The following is a 16,376-nucleotide window of genomic DNA, read 5'->3' as shown; positions in this document are numbered from 1 at the left end:
TGAAAAAGATAAAGGAACAGAGAAGCTAACTTATCTAGTGATGAATATGTCTCTGTCTCAGCTTTTGGTTTTACAATTAGAGAGCGACCATGCCACAAAACCAATTAGAATCAGTTCAGTAATTTCACAATATGATATATATTCATCAAATACATCCTCGTCAATCCTAAATATGAGCTTCTCTCCTCTCTTAATAAACCCGTATGACGGAGGAGCTACCATGGTATCGAAGGAAGTGGCAGTGGCCATAAAAATAAACCAGTAAGGAAATGAATTGGAAGAGAAGATAAAAAGATTGCAGGGGATGCACGTCGAAGACGTCCGTTGCTACCAGTATGACCATCGCCGCCGCAGCTCTGACCACCTCCGATCCGACCACCAACCATTTACATCTAATCCCTTCTCCTTAAACTCTAATTCCCCGTGAGGGAAAAAAAGGGAATAAAATTATATTTAGGTATAGATATGAACATATTTTTTTAGAAAAAGAGATTGCTGCAGAAAATAAAATTCTATTGCTTGTATATATGCTTAAATGTTGGTTAGACAATGGAAAGCATGAACAGCAAGAGTATGGCGGAGCAATCTCAATTGTATTCATAGCACATATATACAATACAAGTGCTAATTGATATACTCAACAATACAGTTGCATGTATATAGTTTTTTTATTATGAATACAGTTGCCCTTCAAGAAATTCACCGCGGGTTTCCTTAATCATTTTGAAGCAAAATAGAGTTCCCAGTGCAAGAATGGCTGCATATACCAACATTACTCCACCATAGGGCAAAATGGTGGCTATTGTTTGATGTATACCGAAATGAATAATAACATATGTGAATATATTAGTTATTATTCCGAAACTCATTCCTTCAACTCGGACTCCACTCAAGGATACCTCCGAGCTATATATCCATGTGATGGGTCCTAGCCCTGAAGAGTAGGAGCAGACAAAAGCCACAGCCAGAACCAATACTATAGCACGTAGGAGCTCATCAGCAGGATTATTCCAAAATGTCAAACTTGACGCTCCGTATACTCCTGCGACGATACTCATGACTCCCATGCTGATTAACAACAAAGGGCGTCGACCCCACTTATCCAACAAGATCATCGGCAACAACAAGGTAATTGTCTTAGCAGACAATAGACTCAAAGCATAAAAATGTCCGATGGAAGTGTTTGTTCCTTTGTCATTCTGATTATCAAGAAAAAACTTAGACAACATAAGGTCCATTGCAAATGCTTGCTGGAAGAAGTTTAAACCAATGACCGATATAAAAACCTTTAACACCGGTTTTCCCTGAAATAATTTCTTCCAGTCTACTCTTTTTTTGATATTGTAGTACCTTAGAGTCTCAGTAAGATTCTCCCCATTGTCATCTTGTAAAATTCCGAGATTGGTTCTCATCTCATTCAGCCTTAGATTAGCATTTGTTGCACTACCTTCGCATCTCAATAGTACTTCAATCGTATCTTTAATCCGCCCTTGTGTTATTAACCACCACGGTGATTCAGGAATCCTCAACAAAACCACTATCAACAATACAGCTGATATACCATTGGTTACTACAAAAATCTTCCATTTCAAAGCTTGGGAATAATTTTGCAATGCTGCAAAATATACGTAGCAAATTAAACTGCCCACATTGAAAAATACCTACAAATTATTGTAACTATTTTAATCAACAATCACAATTCTTTTTAATGCAGAACCAATCCGACGAATAAGTTATTATTTAAAAAAACAAATAAAAAAAAGATATATTACCTCGGGGAAGCAGCAGAGGAAGCCGCGAATACGAGAGACAGATAATTCGGCTATATATACCGGAATAATTGTATATATGATGCCCAACGAAATGCCCACAGCAACCCGGCTTATTATCATAACTGTTAATAAATTTGTAAATAACATAATAGCTACTCCTACTAAATAAAATATACCAGCAACAAAAACTGGATATTTTCTGCCCCTTGAATTTGCAAGTAAGCATGAGAGTATCGAGCCGGGAATAGAAGATAAATTCGTAATTAATAATAATACACGGAACTTAATTTTCATAATATCGAATTTATGTTTAATGTAATAATTATTAAGGTCCATCATTGATTGATCTGCACCAAGGAAAAAGAAATGACATCGTCACATGCCATTCGAACAAAAATTTATTTTATTTCATAAAGCTTTTACTGAAATATATTATCTAAATGACATACAGAGTAACTTTCAGATATATACTATTTTTCAAAATTCATAGACTGAAAGTTAAAAATAAGAATCAACTCACCAAATCCAATAACGAAAAATCCCACTGAGAGAGCCATTACACAACGAATAACATATGTTCGTTGAAAAGTATTGGCCGCACGGACACAAATAGTAGGGGCCATTACAGCTGCAACAACAACAAATTATTTATTCTAATTAACTAAATTTAAAATTTTAAAATAATAAATTTCAGTTATGCTAAAATCAAAAATTGACCGTACTACCCTTAATACTCACTTCCAGTTTACTCTCAGTCATCTACTAATAATATACTTCACCTATTCACTAGTATTTTATCTGTCAAAACATCCACCGTCAATTAACATTTTTCAGCCTATAAGGTCCCTCACTTTCTCTTCACACTGCCTCCCTCACACTGCCTTTCTTTCTAATGATCAACAAATTAATTGAAATTTGCTGATCACTGATAAATGTTAAGTTATGTAGAAAGATTAATATAGAATAAACATAACAATTAACATTTATCAATGATCTACAAATTAATTCAAATTTAAAATTAATATAAAATAAAATGATATTAATTATAAAATATGACTTGCTGAAGTTTTACCAGATTCACTATTTGACATTGCAAAATAAATATAAATAATCAAGTATATATAGAATTTATGATAACTATAGGATAACTCTATAAAATAAACTCATTTATACGAAAAGAAAATAGAATTTATGATAACTATAGGATAACTCTATAAAATAAACCAATTTATGCAAAAAGAAAATATAATTTATGATAACTATAGGATAACTCTATTAAATAAACTAATTTATGCAAAAAAAAAATATAGTTTATGATAACTATAGGATAACTCTATTAAATAAACTAATTTATGCAAAAAGAAAATATAATTTATGATAACTATTGGAAAACTCTAGAAAATAAACTGATTCACGCAAAAAAAAAAAGAAACTGAAATTATAATACTTTAGAAAACTGAGTGGAAAAGTTGATGGATTTAAAAATTAAGTGGAAATGATGGAAGAATTAGGTGAAATAGATTTACGGAAAAATAAAGGAGAATAAGAGGAAACGGAGGAATGAAACATATTCCCTTGACAAATGAAGTTTGTTCAGATTTAGAGTTGGTAAAACGTTTTATTTTAACGCCGTTTGTGAGGTACATGAAGTAGTAAAAAAGAAACCTAAAAAAAGTTACCAGTTGGTTCAGTTTTGGAGCAATGGGAGCTTGAAGAAGAGAAGGATGAAGCAGGCTGAAGAAGTAGTGAGATAATATTACTCGTCGAAGTTCTATTACAACAAAACTCTCATATTTCTCGTAATTTTCTCAACGATCATTGCTTTGCTTCAGTGAGGTGAAGAGTGGTGGGATTCTTATAATGCCAAAATTGCATACTAAGGTATCATTCTTCAATGTGACCACTAAAACAGATGCTACAACAATTTTATATGAGCTGTTAATTATATGTCCATTTTTAAAATTATAATCACTTCATTCATAATTATGCTTTATATTTTTACCTATAACTTCACTTTTTAAATAATATAGGTGGTTGAGTGGCATTGTAAAACTAGATGGCTGTTTTTCAGATTCCCATAAAAAGCAATAGAATGGCTTTCATGCAGGGCTACATTCATGCTTCGGTTCAGTTCGATTAGGTATGTAAATTGCCGGAACCGAATCAACCCGTCCTTATGAAATTCGACACTAAATTTCAATATTTCGTGGCTATTTCGATTTGATGGAATAAAAATTCAGTTTGGTCCCGTTTAGTTCGGTATAAACCAAAACATACACATATTTTATTTACCATCATTAATATTATATTTTAAATTAAATTTTTCATTAAATATAATAATTATTAGGGATGAAGTAACATTAATATGTAAAAAAGTGTTATAATGGATAATATATTCAAAATTATAACTTATTTGGTTCGGTTCACCGAGGCCATAAACCAAACTAATATCGAAAAACCGCAACTCTTTAAAATTTTAAACCAAATCGAACCATTTTAACCAATCTATTCAATTTTGATTTGGTTCGGTTCGGTTTTTATTACACACCCCTAAATTCATATTAACTAGAAACAAAAAATTACCAATTCAAAAACTCTCAAAAAATACAAATAAGTATCATAAAATAAACTTGCAGATAAACTGTGGAACAAGTAATGTGCATGTGAAATTTTCTTCTTATTTCCATTAATGGTCCATCTTTATATTCATATAGAAAATCAGTCTCTCCGACATAAGTATATATACAGTCTCTTTAATTTATAGCCAATGAGACATTTCATCCCAATAACAACAAATAATTGAAATTGACATGTATATCCTTTTTTTTCCTCCTTTTGCATCTTATTTACCACAGATTGCTTACTGACAGACTGTGTTTATGAGCTATCTATTTTGGTAAAATTGCAGTTGAGCCGCAAAGAGTTCTCCCATTTATTAATTGAAATAAATATGTGATTGGGAGGCATGTGATTGTAGTCTTCATATTACTATATAAAATATTTATCATTATTTATATTTTATCATTATTAGTACAAATATCACTACTAGAGAACAGGTGTTCAGCGACAAAAATTTGTGTCGCTAAACACTTAAATTCCGTCGCTAATCACAATTAGCGACAGATTACCGACAATGAATCAGTCGGTAGATTTCTGGTCACTATGATAAATGATAATTAACTGATATAGTATGTGTAGTTTACTTTCAAATGTAATTCTTCATAATGCTATTAATTTAAGTTGATTTACCTAAAGTTTAAATTTGCATAGATCTATTTTGGAATTAGAACTTAATTATAAGGTGACCAAATATAGTAAACTGCATAGTTAAAATACAAATATTACACATCTACATTGATGGCTAATATTTTCTATTTTTCATATATATATATATAGCTCAACACCCTTTTATGTTAGTATAAGTAGTAAGTAGTTAGATATCGTTTAAATAAGGTATCGGATTCGAGTCTTGTGAATGCAGAAAATTCCCACTGACAAACTCACCCGGCATGTCAAGTGCGCGATACGGGTCGGATCCGGATTAGTCAGGCGAAGCCCTGAAAATCGGATGGGCTAAAAAAAAAGTGGACCAAAACAATCATACGGAATATTTCTAATTATATTTGTTTCATTTTCAACCGTTAATAAATTGCTATATACGTTTGTCATAAAAAAAAACTAAAAGAGCTATAAAATAAAAGGAAAAACAAAAATGATAATTTATTAATCACATTTTCCATATATTAAGAATGTGATATTTTATATCTTTCCCGGTTTTAAGTTTTAACACATCATAAAGCTAAATGATAATGTCTTTATTGCTAATCTTAGCGGTTCATCACTTGTTACTTGTAAGCCACATGGTATTAAAATCGCAATCCCATTTTTATTGTTTACTTACAATTTGAATTATGGATCTCACTATTCGAATATTAAATAAATAAATAAATTTATTTTATATATTAAATAATATATAATGGATTTATTTTTTATTCTAAAAAAAGCATATTAATAATTTTTACTTCCTCCAATTTATAATATTTGTCACATTTACCATTTTTAATATATTAAAAAAGTAATAAATATATTTTAATTTATATATATTTTTATCAAATAATTTATATTTTACTATTTTTATAGTCCCTCTAAGACTAAGTTATTTATGATGAAAATAAAACTGAAAAAATGACAATAAATACTTTTTTTAATATTATAAAATAATAAATATTATAAACTAAATTTTTTTCTCAAATGCGACAAATATTATATATCGGAGGGAGTACAACTTTTTATTTGGATTCAATTTTTATTATCTTATTAATTAGATAATCGTGATTATACTGTTCCATAATATTTATTCTATTTCCTTGCCGCTCCATGTGGCTTTTAATAAAATCCATAATTCATCAAAAATAATAATATTTATTCTATGGGTTCTTTTTAATTAATATTTCAATTTTTTGAATTGGGTTATTTCAGAGTTACTTAAAATTTACCAAAAATTTATTCAAAAAACTTGAATTCAAACTTGACTATTTTAGTTTCACTTCGAACCGAATTCGTGTATTATTAATTAGAAAAACTCGTGAGTTTAAACGAGTTTTACATATAAAATAATGATTTATGCTTAGTTGTATATCATATTTTAGATTTTTAAATTTAGATTTATATTGTCTTAGTTAATTAACAACATAAATCACGATTATCTAATGGTAGGATCTTCTCTTGTCAGCCTGAGATCACGAACACAGGTCAGAATGAGTCGGACGTGTTGTGTCCGACCACACTCCGATACCTAAGTCAAATACCTTGTAAGGATAAAGATAAATGACGTAGTTTCAAGAGAATGAATTAGGGTTTTACCTTTGGTCTTCGTTGGTTTAATATAGAGTCCTCTTCACGTCATCGACTTAAGGTCATCTTCCTGTGGTTTTGTTTAATTCAGACTCTGCTAGAAGATAGGGATTAAGTTAATCCCTTTATTTCCGGATTCTAAAGAACATGTCAGTTAGGATCTGCATCTACTGACTGGTGACAGCTGTTTAGTGTCTGCTATCTTTAACGCCTGTTGACTATATGCATGAGAGTCAATTGCGTATCCATCAAAACTTGACTATTTTAGTTTTACTTCGAACCGAATTCGTGTATTATTAATTAAAAAGACTCGTGAGTTTAAACGAGCTTTACATATAAAATAATGATTTATACTTAGTTGTATATCATATTTTAGATTTTATATTTTTAAATTTAGATTTATATTGTCTAAGTTGTCTTAGTTAATTAAATTTTTTAAAAACAATTTAAAACACATCAAATTTTATTTTATTTTTTGAGCTTGACAATCAAGCTCATTCGAACTCAAGTTCAAGTTCGAATTTGACCTAACCGGACTCGACTCAATTTATTTTATGTTAAATATAATTATTTAAAATTTTACATTATTAATTATATGAAAATTATATGTAATAAGTCATAAGTTGGTCCCCTCAAAAATTTATGTCTAGGTCCACTTGTATGTGTAGTGTATTTTAAAATGTAATTCTTCATAATGCTGTTAAAAAAAAGTTGATTTAACCAAAATTTAAAGGTTTAATTTCTTAAAAAAAAAACCTACCTTACATTTTTTTCGCTTATATCCTGACCTTGTAAAAACACCATTTGTACCCAATTTTACGTTTTTATGTTTCATCTCTACCCAAAAGCATTAAATTGTATTCTTTTCATTTGAAAAAGAGTTTAAAACAATCCTTCATTTTTAACTTATATACTAATTAGATATTAATGTTATTAATAGTACAAAAATATCATTTTTTTCAAAAAAATTAACAATAATAATAATTTTTTTATTTTTTTAAAAAATATTTCCGAATTTGTTTTAAATTTTTAAATTATTTTTATTTTTTAAAAAAAATATTTCCGACAAAAAAAATTAAAATAATAATAATTTTTTTTATTTTATAAAATTAAAAAATTAATTAATTATTTGAATGTATTTGATTATTTTTTAAGTTTAAATATTTATGTGTATTTTTAAAAATAGAAAAAAGTATGTTTGAAATTCTTTTCCAAATAAAAAGAGTACAATTTAATGCTTTTGGGTAGGGATAAAACATAAAAATTCAAAATTGGGTTCAAATGGTGTTTTTACAAAATCAGAGTATAAACGAAGAAAAAGTGCAAAGTGGGAGTTTTTTAAGAAATTAAGCCAAATTTAAATTTGCATGGATTTATTTTGGAATTAGAACTTAATTACAAGGTGACCAAATATAATAAACTGCATATTACACATTTATATTGATGGCTAATATTTTCTATTTTTCATATATATACAGCTCAACACCCTTTTATTAAGAAAGTGGACCAAAACAATCATACATAATATTTCTAGTTATATCTGTTTCATTTTCAACCGTTAATAAATTGCCATATAATTTAAGGTAAAGAATATGATATTGTGTCTTTCCAGCTTATTAAGAATATGATTATTATTTTTTGATGAATCGAAATATTTTAAACACCACCAAAGTTAATAAAAAACCTTTTACTCAAATTTTTGCACAAGAAGTGGCACATGATGGACAGTCTTCACCAGCTGAAACTGAAAGCTCCTAAAATCATGGAATATATTTTCTCTACTCTTATCTGTATTGCTTTTGATTGAATCCCTTAGTTGTACTATTTGTATTTCAATTTCTGTTTAGGGATGACAATGGGGCGGGGTAGGGACGGGGAAGCCATCCCCATCCCCATCCCCGCGTCTATGGGGAATTCCCATCCCCGTCCCCATTTAATTAATGGGGATAAAATCATCTCCATCCCAATCCCCATGGATTCTCCATCCCCATGGGGATCCCCGTTTCCCGTACAATTAAATATAATTTATAAATAATTTTATTATTTTCATAAAATATTTGAAAAAAAAAATCATTATAAAAAATACTATTACCTTTTATGATATTATATATTTATAACTAAATAGAAACTAATAAAAAAATTATGTTAAATTATTTAAAATTATAAATAACATACTAAAACTTATAATATAATATAAATATACATAAATATAAATCGGATCCCCATGGGGTGGGGACTATACTCCCCGTGGTTGGGGAATGATTTTCCCCCATCCCCGTACCCATGGAGGTAATTGGTGGGGATTCCCCGCCCCATTAGGGGCGGGTCCCCACGGAGAACGGGTAATCTCCTCCCCATTGCCATCCCTATTTCTGTTGCAACATCCCTATTTTTAATCGATACAGTCAACAACCCTATCTTGGTTAGAAGGAGTCGATGTAGTAAACAGCTCCTTGTAGTACTTTTCAACAACAGAATGGATCTCAGACCCGTACTTCCAATTACCGCTATCATCACGAATTCGAAGAATGGAATTGTTCTTTTTATGATTCGACGCCTTGTTGTGGAAGAACATAGTGTTGCGATCTCCTTCCCGAAGCCAGTCCGCCCGAGAACGTTCTTTCCACATAAGTTCCTCTTTATAAAGAATGTCATCCAGCTCACTAGATACCACAGCAATCCTCTCATTATCAGCACTGTTTTGGAGCGTGGATAACTCGGACAGCTTGTCCTTCTTCTGTTTGTTCAAGTCGCCAAATGTAGTGAATGCCCAGTCCTTAAGATTGGCGCCACAAGATTCAAGGCGGGACATAAAATCTGCCGAGCTAATGCTCGCAGTCCAGGCTGACACCACCACATCGTCAAATTGATCACTCGTCATCCACATTTGTTCAAACCGAAATATCTGAGATGCTTTACCCCCACCTTGAACTTGCTGAGCAGCAGCAAAATTCAGAAGAATGGGAGAGTGGTCAGACCTGAACCGTGGCAAATGGGTGACCTGACAATTTGAAAAACTCTCTCGCCAGCGTAAGTTCGCCAGAAATCTGTCGAGCCGGATTTGAATAAGATCATCTCCCCTTCTTTTGTTGGACCAAGTATAAGGACTTCCTGAGAAACCCATATCCTCAAGCCCGCAAAAATCCAAGGCTTCTTGGAAAAGAGCCATCTCTCCTTGATCGCTGCTTCTGCCCCCATGTTTTTCTTCATGATCCAAATGGAGATTGAAATCTCCAAAGAGAATTTGAGGCTACACACATCTCAGATGTTTAATTAGCTCACAGGTCCGAGCTTTGTTTTGCGATTCCGGCCATCCATAGACACCTCCTCCTCTCCAAGTGACGTTACAGGCAACATCTTAGACCTCAAATTCAATGTGATGAGTTGAAGAATCAGAAATACGAAGATCAATATTACTCCTCAAAAACAATGCAATGCCACCTCTCCTGCCATCAGCATCAACAATAAAGTAACAAAAAGAATTGAAAAAACTACAAAGACTACTAAACTCGCTTTGAACTAACTTGGTTTCCATTAAAAAGAAAATATCGGGGGAATTATTTTTAACAAATAATTTCAGAGCACGCACAGTCCAAGGATTCCCCAACCCTTGGAGGTTCCAACTTAAGATTTTCATTACGTCCGGCGAGACTGGCTTCCAGTCTCCGCCGATATTTCAATATTTTCGAACCGATCCATTAATCCATCTCGAACTTTCTTTGAGAAAATATCATCTAAATCCCCACCTTGTAACAAGCTTCTCGGTCTCTTCGTAGCAGTTTTGGAACTAGTTCTCCCCTCCTTCTCTTTACTAACTACCAAACTAGGTTTCTTCCTCAACCAGGATCCTTCCTTACCCGTCTTCTTTCATGACTTCCCCTGACCTGTTTGAATCAGGTTAGTCTCAACCGTGGTGTCCAGTGTTGTTTTGGCCTGATGAACATCAACCTCTACCAATCCTTCAAGCTGAACAGGTAACCCGGCCAACAGTCCAGCCTTATTTTCGTCCCCTTCGACCCCCTGAACTTGGGTTGACACCTGTTTGGATGAATCGCCAACCCTATCTTCAGCTTCTTCACTATGCTGCTGCCCCATATTAAGAACTCTCCTAGTGCCTGAAGAGTTTCCCCCGATGTCCGAAGGAGAGCCTGAAGGGGTCTGATAAACAGGTACTTTATATCTTGTATAAGCCCAAGAGCTAGCACCCATCAATGCCCGTTTTCGGGGAGTAGCTCGAAGACATGGACCGTACGACCATTCAGATACTGTCGTCTCCTCAGGTTTATCTTCGCAATCCGCCACCATGTGATCCAGAATTCCACACCAGTAGCAGAAGTTTTGGATACGTCCGTATTTGAACAGAATCCAGCATTGTTCGCAGAGTGTATTGATCACCTTAGTACCTCTACAGATTGGTTTTGACACATCCAATCTGATCCTGACTCTACCGAACTGGTTGCACTCCCCACTCTCCCCATCCACATCTATCACACGACCCAACTTTAACCCTATCTTGCTGAGGGCAGCCTTGCCTCTACAATTCATGGGTAAGTTATAGATTCTAACCCAAACCAAGCAGTGTTTCAACACCATACTATTTGGCCGCATGTTACCATGCAATTGTTCGAATAAAATCAATTGCTTGTTAAAGTTCCAAGGCCCCTCCTTCATGATTCTATTCTTATCGTTCCTTGTAAAGAATTCGCATATGAATAAATCATTCCCAACATCTTTTACGTTAAATCCCTTCACCAACTTCCAAGCACTGGTTAACGCATTCCGCAGGTGATTCAAGTTGTATGGTTTTTGCGTTAACACTTTCCCGACTAAGCATAACTCAGCTTTCTCATCAGCATAATCATCGACCACATCGATCTTCTAATGTGATTGTAGATTGTTCGTCTTCAGTTAGACACATCTTAGCACAAGCTGCAGCTAACCCATCCTCCACAGTAACCAGCAACACAATAACGAAATAAGGACAAGAACCGACGCACAAAATGCGTAAAATAATCGAGATCCGATGGAAAATCTTCAGGAACGAAGAGAAAAATCCTAATTCTAGAAACCTAAGGTAGAGAGAGAAACTCCATAATTATCGGGAGAGAATATAAAGAACGTGATTAAAATGAAAAAAATAATATAAAAATAGTGATTTTATATGAAATTAACCGTTATAAAAAATGTATTTTTTTTTCATTTCAGTGTAAACCAGAAAAGGATTCTTTCTTCCATCTTTTATGGAAATTAAGGAAACAAATTATTGAATATAATAAAATATGCTTCTAAGAACGGTGGACATTTTATTCATGAAAAAGAAGGGTGGAGATTTTAGCACTCCACAATGAATTAATAAGACTATTATATCATCAATTAATTGTTAAAATCATTCTACTGTTTCCTTACCTGTCACCTATGTCTCTTTTTTATTCAGTTATAAAATATAAAATTACTAATCAAAGGCTAATAAACTTTGGATGAAAATAATAATTTTAGACTAGTAGTGTATTTTTTGTTTGTTTAATATGGCTTCTTATGCTATTGTAATTTCAAAATTGTCATCATGGATATTAAATTTTTTACTAACCTACTTTATTCAAATAGCTTTTCTTAAAAAAATAAAGATAATTCATTCACATCAAATTTAATGATAAATATAATAATACCAGAAATGTTATATTTACTAAATAAGTGAAATTTAATGGAATGATATGCACATATATGAAAAGTAATGTGGTCCAGCATTGTTTCTTTAATATGCTAGCTAAATGCAAAGATAGGTGCCTACTTATTTTCACGATAAAGGAATAAGAAACAAAGGTAGGTGACTAATAATGATAATTAGAAGACAAATTTTTTGTATTCCATGATTTAATCAATTAGCTATCCTTTCTTTTGTATGGCATTTATTCCGGATAGATATAGAAAAACAGATATAAAATATCCAATTGTTTAGCTTTACTATTAATATTTTATATAGATTACTTGATGTATTAGCAATGAAATAATGAATAGAAAAAATATTTATAAAAGACATAAAATAATCAAAAAATTAATGGACTAAACTGCAACTTTTTTTATTAACCTGAAAACATGAGAGTCTTTCAGCTAGAACAATACTTTTAGAAATTCAAAAATCAAAGTATCAATTAATTACAGCTGTATTCATAATTTTTTTTTTCCACATTTGTGGTATAATGGGTGTGTTTGTTAGTTTATTCACGAAGAATAAAATTGTTGTAGCGCATCACTAAACTAATTTAGCATATTTACGAATTGCCACTGATAGGAGTTACATTTATATATAATAAAATGTGAAAATTTTCATATTAAAAAATTATCCTTCGGTCCTATAAAGATGGGTCAAATTAAATTTGTATATTAAGAAAATAAAAAAATAAAAAATAGTCAGTTTTAATTAACTTTCTATGATACTCTTAATTTAATCATCTCGATATTTTTGAAAACATTAATTGCCTTTTGAGATTATATTTACAATCGGAATCTGGATCCGGATGGAACGTAAAAAAAAAAAATTCTGGTAGGTAGGATTTGCTGATAGAAACCGGGTTTGATTTGAAGTTCAAACAAACCCAAAATCACATATGGAAGTTATTGATCCTGCCAGGCTTGGGCTTCGAGACCACAATGATGTGGCAGTCCATTAGAATAACGTGGCAGGCTGATCTGGGTGGGTCCGTGAAATTACAACAATATAATCCTATAACTATTAGTAGTCTGCGGGTTGAAACGGGGTCCAATTTCGAAATCAAACGAGCCTTAAAACACAAAAACAAGCCTCAAACTACTACATAAGATCTAAAGAGGGTGTGGAGCAACAAATACCCCAAAAGAAGTGGTAACGGTGCCACCATTATTTTTTGGTTTGGAGCAGTTTTAAAGGCAGTTCGGCAATCATGCACAAACGATGCAAAACAGAAAAAAAAACGCATATTTAGAGGTATGTAATTATATATATTCGAAATACATGTGTCAAAACAGTAAAAAAAAACCAATGGGGGTTGGTTCAAGTGGTAAGCGGCTTGATATCGCTTAAACAAGGTCTCGGGTTCGAGTCCTTGTGAATGCAGAAAATTCCCACTGGTAGACTCACCCACCATGCCGGATGCGCGACGCGGGTCGGATCCGGATTAGTCAGGGCGAAGCCTTGGAAACCGAATGGGCTTACCAAAAAAAAAAACAGTAAAAAAAATCCTAAACATGCTTCTAAGATTAAACATAGAAAATCATGACAAATAAATCAGTTATGGCAGTTTACGACAACTATATTGAAATTAACTAATCATGCACCCTAATTGACAGGATTAAAAACATAACATGAATATGACAATAAAAAGATGATAATATTGAAATTAGATCATCAAAAGTACCGTTATAAGTCCTTAGTTTGTTTTTCAACGACATGGTATTAATAGTATGTGCCCTAGCACCATTTGATCAATGTATATTTGTAAAACTAATCCCAATGACAAAGATATTGTCACGACCCAAATTATTGAGTCGAGACCGGCGCTAGAAAATGGGAGTGGTAGCTCCAAAACCCGTAGTAAGCCTAAAACTATAAAAACGTTTTCGCAAATTAACAAACATACGGAAGCAAACATATAGCATATATACAAATATATGCACCAGTCGTTCTATTAAACATATGGACTCTAGTTTCCGTATCACGTACGAGCTGGTCTTACGGTACTATATACATACTACACATGTTTGTTAACGGTTTGCAGAAGGGGTTTTTCTGGGACCCGTGCTACCACGAGGAGATGATTAAAGACGTCTTCATGAGGGATGCCAGGGGTCGGTATAAAGATACTCTCTGCGCGATGAGGCGGATAAGAAAGACCGCAGTGTCAGTGATGATATCTGGACGTCCTGAAAGGCAGACTGAGGTACGGAGGCAACAAAGAAGAAGTTTGAGATAGCGCGAGCTAATCGCATGAGTGAGCCGTCTGGACCTGACTCTAGACCAGTTCCCCATGCCCGGAGGATCGAGGTCGGCTGCGAGGCACAAGGAAGTAATGTTATGTTTTTTAATCTTTATTAAATATAGTCGTTTTGTTATGGTTGTCTACTAATATAATTCGATCATTTTGTCTCTTAAGCTGCACAGCTCAGTTGTGTTCCTAAAATTGCTGAGTTGCATGTCAAATTGCATTCTACCAAAGCTGATCGGACGGTCTTCATTGATACGAGATCGAAACATAAGAATGTAAAGTCTATTTTAACTAAAAGTGAAAAATAATAGAAAAATTTAGTGTGTTTGATTTTGATGTTTAATATTATAATACAAGAAATGTATAGTAGTTTTAGGCTGTTAATGTGATCGTTGTTGTGTATAAATGTATATATGTTTGCAGGGAGTCCCTGAAGAATGGGTGATGCTCGTATTATAGGGGAAGTGCTGCTGGATTTTAGTTAGAAATTTAAAGGCATTAATTTTTGTTATAAATTTCTACTTAAGTTATATATACTAATCTACAAATGTTTTACTTTTTATTTCAGGATCGTTTCCAAGCGGAGCTTGTCGATGCTACCCAGACTCAGGCGATAAGAGAGGGTAGTTCGTCGACTCCAGAGCAGATTGACGAGAACGAGTTGTTTCTATTTCTAGAGGGTATCAAGAAGCAGCAGATCTACGGCATCGGTTCAGCTTCTACATCTTATGTTTGCGAGACGAGCAGACTATATCGCAGCTCATCGCAGCAAACTGGGCCCGTCAGTGAGGAGATCGAGGAGCGTATTAGTAGGGAGGTTGAAGACCGAGTCGAGGGGCGGATGCGTGCGGTGGAAGCTTTAGTAGACGACCAGATCAGCTGTCGGGTCCGTGCTGAGCTGAAAAAGCTGATGAGCACACTCCCACCAGATTTTCGCACCCAGTTCCCCCGATACGGACGGAGCTACACGTTTGTAGTGTCTTTTGTGATAGTTTTTAGCACTTGACTATGTTTATGTTATTTATTACTTAAAACAAATTTTATAAACTTTTAACTTATTTTTTTTTTATATATATATATATATATATTATGGTTTTAATTATGTTTATATATTGCCTCCTATGTGTATAATTAATGTATGTAATAGGTTTAATCAATAACAGGGATTTTTTTTTAAAAAGCCGAAAAAACGAAAAAATTATGCCGGTACATATGTCAAGTTAGCGACGGAATTTTCTAAATTACCGATGAAAAATTCCATCACTAAAGCCACTTCAATTCAGCAACTAAAGTGGCTTTACCGACGGAATTCTCCGTCGGTAATTTTAGCCGGGCTGACCAAGCAAAGCCCGACCATTTTAGCGACGGAATTTCCCGTCGCTAAATTACCGATGGAATTTTTTTTTGTTAAAGTTACCGAAGGAAATTCCGTCGGTAATTAGTCGGGCTTTGGTCGGTCAGCCCGATCAAGCTAGCGACAGATTACCGACGGAAAATTATGTCGGTAATTTTAGCGATATATGGCTTTTTTGTGTCGTCAATAAATTGTGATTAGCGACGGAATTTAAGTTTTTAGCGACATAAGTTTTTATCGCTGAACACCTGTTTTTTTAGTAGTGATACTTGTATTAGTAATGATAAAATATCAATAATGATAAATATTTTATATAGTAATATGAAGACTACAATCACATGCCTCCCAATCACATATTTATTTCAATTAATAAATGGGAGAACTCTTTGCGGCTCAACTGCAATTTTACCAAAATAGATAGCTCATAAACACAGTCTG

The 16,376-nt window shown here is 33.1% G+C and overlaps 1 protein-coding gene across 1 annotated transcript; it reads right to left on the bottom strand.

The window, feature by feature from the left end:
* Window positions 1–574: 574 nt before the first annotated feature.
* Window positions 575–3,615, bottom strand: LOC126682703 (polyol transporter 5). The gene is made up of 4 exons (XM_050378449.2): window positions 3,452–3,615; window positions 2,293–2,400; window positions 1,773–2,119; window positions 575–1,661 (listed from the first exon to the last, which is right to left on the bottom strand). The coding sequence occupies exons 2-4, from the start codon at window positions 2,393–2,395 to the stop codon at window positions 672–674; spliced, it is 1,440 nt and encodes a 479-aa protein (XP_050234406.1). The 5' UTR covers window positions 2,396–2,400; window positions 3,452–3,615; the 3' UTR covers window positions 575–671.
* Window positions 3,616–16,376: the final 12,761 nt, after the last annotated feature.

This window comes from Mercurialis annua, linkage group LG5 (genome assembly GCF_937616625.2).
Source record: "Mercurialis annua linkage group LG5, ddMerAnnu1.2, whole genome shotgun sequence".
NCBI classification, from domain to species: Eukaryota; Viridiplantae; Streptophyta; class Magnoliopsida; order Malpighiales; family Euphorbiaceae; genus Mercurialis; species Mercurialis annua.
Note: the sequence above shows the minus strand (reverse complement) of the source record. Positions and strands in the feature narration are given on the sequence as shown.

Bases quoted from the DNA above. Each gene is read 5' to 3' on its own strand.
- LOC126682703 (XM_050378449.2), bottom strand. From the start codon at position 2,395: ATGGCCCCTACTATTTGTGTCCGTGCGGCCAATACTTTTCAACGAACA. The intron at 2,120-2,292 runs GTGAGTTGATTC...TCCTTGGTGCAG, and splicing joins ATTTTTCGTTATTGGATTTG to ATCAATCAATGATGGACCTT. The intron at 1,662-1,772 runs GTAATATATCTT...AATAATTTGTAG, and splicing joins TCCTCTGCTGCTTCCCCGAG to GTATTTTTCAATGTGGGCAG.